The sequence below is a fragment of the Limulus polyphemus genome, unplaced genomic scaffold (genome assembly GCF_000517525.1).
Source record: "Limulus polyphemus unplaced genomic scaffold, Limulus_polyphemus-2.1.2 Scaffold3782, whole genome shotgun sequence".
In the NCBI taxonomy this organism is placed as follows: domain Eukaryota; kingdom Metazoa; phylum Arthropoda; class Merostomata; order Xiphosura; family Limulidae; genus Limulus; species Limulus polyphemus.
This window is the reverse complement of record NW_013669392.1, coordinates 65,858-72,297: the sequence shown is the minus strand read 5'-3', so window position 1 is coordinate 72,297 and position 6,440 is coordinate 65,858. Positions and strand designations below refer to the sequence as shown.

The window sequence follows — 6,440 nt, the reverse complement described above, 5'->3', positions numbered from 1 at the left end:
AAAGTTCGTTCTTTGGTGGTTGATATGCTTACCTTTCGCACAGACAGGTCCGGTAAATTTCGTTCTTTGTTGGTTGATCTGCTTACCTTTCGCACAGACAGGCCCGGTAAAGTTCGTTCTTTGTTGGTTGATATGCTTACCTTTCGCACAAACACACTCGGTAAAGTTCGTTCTTTGTTGGTTGATCTGCTTACCTTTCGCACAGACAGGTCCGGTAAAGTTCGTTCTGCTACAATCACAGATAAAGCGATTCCAGCCTTCGGTACAGAATCCTCCATTTAAGCATGGCTGGCTATCACACAGGGGAGGCGATGTGTGACAGACTGGGCGAATACTGCCCGAATCTTGTTTCTGGACGAACAGGGCGATATCCACTGGATTGTCGTTTACCATGAGGTCTCTCATACACCCTACATAACCATACTGCAATTTTCCCGACCAGAATTCAAGTGGAATAGTCCTTCCTTCCCTATTCATCCCCACTCCTCCGAGATATAGAGGGCCTTGTAAGTCAAGTTGATTAGAATTGCCTGCAGCCCAACAAGAAATTTCAAAACATCAGATATAACTTCTAAGTTAGAGGATCTCAACAACTCATGAAAATCTCCTAACCTGATCATCATAGATTAGTGTGAATTACAGTAATATACATACAGGGGAAGTCTCTTAAGGTCTACATTGAGAAATTTATAACTATACTATTTATTAAAAAATAAAACGAAGTGGTAAGGAAAATTTCTGTGGTGTATAATGTTATATTTACAGATAAATTAAACGCTGATGCAATCAAATTAAAGAACATAGCAATTGCATTCATGTTTGAATATATTTTATATATATGTTTTTATACGATTACGCAAACACAATTCCTTCCCTGATTTTTTTTATATTTATTGCTTGAGAAGCATGTGACATGTACTTTTGGATGTGATTGGTTCAACATATCATTACCACAATAAATGTTACGGAAAAAAACGTTTACCTTGCACAAAAAACTCAACAGAATATTCGTCTACAATCACTCGTCCTGATGTGCTCTTTCTTGTCAAGGAGATCGAGTGCCATTGACCATCGTCTACTCGACGAGTAGTGGCCTTTACTTTTACCGATCCCGAACCTAAGTTTAATAACAGATACACGTGACCTGCCAAAAGCTCAAAGGCAAAGAAATCTCCTTGTTCGGTGGAGCCGCTGTTGTACATGAGGACACCATTAGGTTCGTTGGTCCTGATCTTAAAGAATATCGATCCTCTTCGAGGTGCCTCCCAGCAGGGAAGTGCCTGCAACAGGAAGAAATAAATCGCACTGAAATATGTAACCAGAGTTTCGTTCAATTGTAAAAACTGGAAGCTAAAAAGACTAACCTCGAAATGTTCGGATTTCGTTTGTTTGTGTTTTTAAAAATTGGCTATCCGCACATAGTAGTCCTAATTTTCAATCGATAAACTAGAGGGAGAGGCAGCTAGTTAACAGCACCTACCGCTAACTCTTGGGATACTCTTTTCTTTTCGAATAGTGGGATTTAACGGTATATCAATTATCTCATTCACGGTATAAAAGTCTGAAGTGCATTTATTTGGCAACGGGACGCGAACAAAAAACCATTGAATGTATAGTCTGTGCAAACTAATTATTGGGTCGTCTCTTACAGATTATGCGTCTCTTTAACTTTAATTAATTTAATCATTCATCATACGTGATAGTGAAATATGATGAGTGTGAAGAAATGTCCATTATATGACTAGGGCTAGAAAACATTTAGTGTTAAGACTTTTCGGCTGAATATGAAAACAGATATTATGTAGTAGAAAAAAAATCACAAAGCTTGATTTAGAAGGATTGCAGGGAAATACGAGTTTCAGCAAACTTGATTCAAACGGGAGGTAGGGAAATAAGCGCTTCACCAAATATAATTTAGAGGGGTTGTAGGGAAATAAATTTTTCTTAGGAGAAAGATTCCACTAGCTGGGTGAATAGTCTTACAACGAACTCCACTCGTTGATCACAATGAAACGCAACATGAAAATTTCCCAAAAAAAAAAAACTCACCAAGAAGAAAACCGGAATACACGTACTGTGAAACTCACCGAGAACGAAACTGGACTATACTGAACATGAAATAATATAGCAATGTGAAACTTACCAAGAAACCCACCAGTCTACAGATACTATGAAACGCAGAGAAATGCGCCTACAACCCGGACTTCACATCAATTAAACTCTGGTTGTATTTACCATTGGAAAATAACAGAATTCACTATCACCTCTGACTATCATTTCTCTGAAACATCTATATCTTGTGACAACTCAGCTGTTTTACTTGTTGGTTTGTCTTTTCGAATTTCTGGCAAAGCCACTCGATGGCTATCTGAGCTAGTTATCTCTAATTTTGGAGTGATAGGCTAGTAGGAAATGAGCTAGTCAAGAACACCCACCGCCAACTCATGGGCACAATTTTTGCCTAACGTTTTATAAAACGATAATATCAGAACGTTTTGATATATCTTGATCATTTCCATAACAAATTCAATAATAAAATACATTCAAAATAGAAATGATATCTGCGAACGAGCTTTAGAATAGTAGGATATACCACAATTTGAGCTATTTACAGTAATCTCAACATATGTATGTGTGGCCCCAATTTTGTTATTTTTTAATCACTCGATCATTGTCTCAAAAAGACGTTCTTTACCATTTCAGGTTTACTTTCAGAAATATCTTAAACTCTTTTTACAGAGAAGCCTGGTTGGTAGGACCAATACCGTGGTATCTGTTAAATTACGTTCTATAGAAAAGTTTTACTTTATACTGAAGCAAGACAGCTATTACTAACATTGTTGTCGTTTTGCTTAATAAATCTTATCAAACCTAACCCTTATGATGTGGTAAAAAAAGACAGAAAAACACTAAGTTTATTGAGTATCCTAAAGATGTGGAACATAATACTTGAGAGTTTCGAACTTTTGAAAGTAAAAATCACCAGAAATGACTCCATAGTAGTGAAAGTGATGGGATCAGCTGCCTCAACCTCGTGACATACAAATTGAAGGTTTCCGTGGGGACGTATGAGCATACTTCCTCTTTCAGCAAGTTCGATCAAATCCAGACTTAAACTGTCTGCTGTGAAGCGAGCCTGCAAGGAAATATGATGACTTTTAGTGTAGGCTAATACACTAGTTTTATAAAACATTTTATAACAGTTACTACATAATCTAGGCTTATGGAAAATAATTATCAATAAGAATATTTTAGACATGCGTAGAGCGTTACAAACGTCACCACAATACCATAGTTAAGGAAACATTTGTGAACTATCAACAAAGGTGAATGTAGCGTTACAAACTTTACAATAATGCTATACAATAAGCATACATAGATGAATTGTTAAAATGCCATATAAAGGTGGATGTAACGTTACAGACGCTACAGCAATACTACACTAGTATCATTAAAGCGTTACAAACTTTACAATAATGCTATACAATAAGCATACATAGATGAATTGTTAAAATGCCATATAAAGGTGGATGTAACGTTACAGACCCTACAGCAATACTACACTAGTATCATTAAAGCGTTACAAACTTTTAAATTATAATGAACAAATATTATATCAATTACATAATACAAGAAAGTCACGTATAATCAAAACATAAGAAATCTGATAACCTCTCAGATGGTAGACCTTCAGGGTTGAATTTATAATGACACAGCGAAAATAGGGTGTCATAGAATACTGATATGTGTTGACCACTTCCGGTAAATTCAGTCAGCCATCAACCATGATGTGGTTGCTTTCTACATAGATTCCGAAAATCTCCTTTTTTTGTATCTTACAAACTGTATTTTCATGTTATTTTACGTAATTTTTGTATTTACAGTTTAAGTTCGTATTTTGTTTTCAGATCGGTAAGTGAATGAAGGTTTACTTTGCGCAGACATCCAACGAAACTGACTTGTTCCTGTATACCAAGATGTCCGTTAGCTATGTCACTGCCCCCTAGATAAAGCTGCTTGCTGGACAAGAAGACAAAGGTACCTGCTGTAGACCCTCGCTGTGTGTAGACACCATCAACAGCAAGAGAAAGCTAAATAAAGGAGAAAATGAAAAATATATTTGGTGACGATAAATAGAAAATATACCTTGGGAGATAAGTTAACATTACAAGGCTTTAGAGAAGTGAATCTTAGTGTTTCTTGAATACAACGACCTACTAGAGTGGATAGTTTATCCTGTTTACGTTTTAGTTAATTATCACAAAAACGGATACAGCGCGGCCATTATGGACAAATGAGCGGGAAACTACTTCAGCAAGACGGTGACATTATGATCTTCAGGAAATCGAACATTAAAGCTACGCTCACTTCTACACTATTCAGAAGTGCATCAAGATTATAGACTTTTTATATACGATAATTAATGTTCTATATAAATCTGAAGTATCAGAATAAATGTTAAAGTTGTTCCAGTGAATTCAAAACTCGTGTCATATCTCTAAGTAAAAATATTTGTGTCGGAAACACGTTAACTTTCTATTCAATCGCTTAAAGTATATAATAAAGCTATTTATCACCCCGATGGTCCAGCGATAAGCTTGAGAGGTTATAACACTAAAATTCTGGAACGATCCCCGATGGGCACAGCACACGTAGCCCATTGTGCAACTTTGCGCTAATTTAATCTCATGGAAAACATAATGTAATCTAATCTTAAAAAATAATTTGCATCTGATTAGTAAAGTTTGTAAGTGAGAAATTATCTTTGACCACGTCGGTGTTCTGTGTTCAATAGTCGATGTAATCTCGAGAGCCAATCCTTCGGCAGGCTCAATCGTAGAACGTTCCTTTCACTTTGTCAGGATATTACATGAAACATTGACAGCTTCCTGCCGATTAAATCTACTTTTTACATTTAATGTAAGTCTATCTAATGCGTATATGTCTAGACATTGAGACGGAAAGATACTTTACACTATATATGACACAACATAGCACGATACGTTCTTGAGTAATGGACTCCAATTCATTTTCTGTTCATTTAAACCAAGATTATCAAAATGATATCCTTTAGTGTAGCTGAATATTATCAAAATGATATCCAGTTCATTTAGTTGAAAGCTGCCAAAATTATATCATGCTCGTTAAATCTGATATTACCAAAATGATACCCTGGTCGTTTAGCTGAAAATTACCAAAAATGATATCCAGTTCATTTTGTCGAGGATTACTAAAATGTTACTCGTTAAGTTGAACGTTACCAAAATATTATTCTGTTCGTTTAGTCAAAGATCATAAAATTATATAGTCGTTTTTATGGAATGGTTAAAGATTCCAGATCTCTTATGTCTCAGTCTTCACCAGGTCTCTATTATGTCCCAATCTTTCTGTGACTGAGGATTGTATGTCTCTTTTACTAGCTTTTAAGCTCCCCAGTGGCGCAGCGGTATGTCTGCGGACTTATACTGCTAGAAACCGGGTTCAGATACCCGTGGTGAGCAGAGCACAGATAGCCCTTTGTGCAGCTTTGTGCTTAATAACAAACAACAACAAGGTTTTATGTGGTTAAAATTTAAAATACCTTATAAATTACAATAAACACGGTTTCGACAATATTAGGCCTATATTAGATAAAAAAAAAGAAGTTGGAGGGTATGTGTTTGAAAAATAATAAATACTTACGTGACAGAAGCTTGTGGCATCTGTGATCTGACGATAAGAAAATATTTTCATCACTATTGTAGTAATGCTGTTAGATACAACAATATACTTATACAATTTTAACAGTTTATTGTAGTAAGTCTTGTTAGATACAATAATATCATTTTCACATTTTCATCAGTGTATTATATTAATTCTGGATAGATACAATAATATTATTTATACATTTTTCTTATTTTTTAGAGTAATTCTGAATAGATGAACAATATCATTTTCACATTTTTGTCAGTTTATTGTAGTAATATTGATAGGTACAACAATATTATTTTCATAAGTATATTGTAGTACTTCTGGAAGATACCCACGTTACTAAGGTTAAAAATGGATATTGGTTTCCGACTGACAATTCAAAAGTAATAAAAAAATGCAAACAATTAAGTATGATGTAGGAATGGCAAGGCCAATACGTACATAAACAATGTGTGGATGACTACACAAACATAAACAATGTGTGGATGACTACACAAACGTAAACAATGTGTGGATGACTAAACAAACATAAACAATGTGTGGATGACTATACAAAAATAAACAATGTGTGGATGACTACACAAACATAAACAATGTGTGGATGACTACACAAACATAAACAGTGTGTGGATGACTACACAAACATAAACAATGTGTGGATGACTACACAAACATAAACAATGTGTGGATGACTACACAAACATAAACAATGTGTGGATGACTACACAAACATAAACAATGTGTGGATG

General features: G+C 35.2%; 1 protein-coding gene across 1 annotated transcript in view; it reads right to left on the bottom strand.

Moving 5' to 3' along the window:
• LOC106470031 (neurexin-1-like) overlaps window positions 1–6,440 on the bottom strand; it is a gene marked incomplete at its 3' end in the record, with an annotated part of 101,134 nt that overhangs the window by 40,334 nt on the left and 54,360 nt on the right. Inside the window, exons 3-7 of the mRNA XM_022398580.1 lie at window positions 5,683–5,709; window positions 3,933–4,091; window positions 2,984–3,136; window positions 983–1,280; window positions 195–530 (exon numbers count right to left, since the gene is read on the bottom strand). Of these exons, the coding sequence (XP_022254288.1) occupies window positions 195–530; window positions 983–1,280; window positions 2,984–3,136; window positions 3,933–4,091; window positions 5,683–5,709 (973 nt within the window). The remainder of the gene's footprint in view (window positions 1–194; window positions 531–982; window positions 1,281–2,983; window positions 3,137–3,932; window positions 4,092–5,682; window positions 5,710–6,440) is intronic.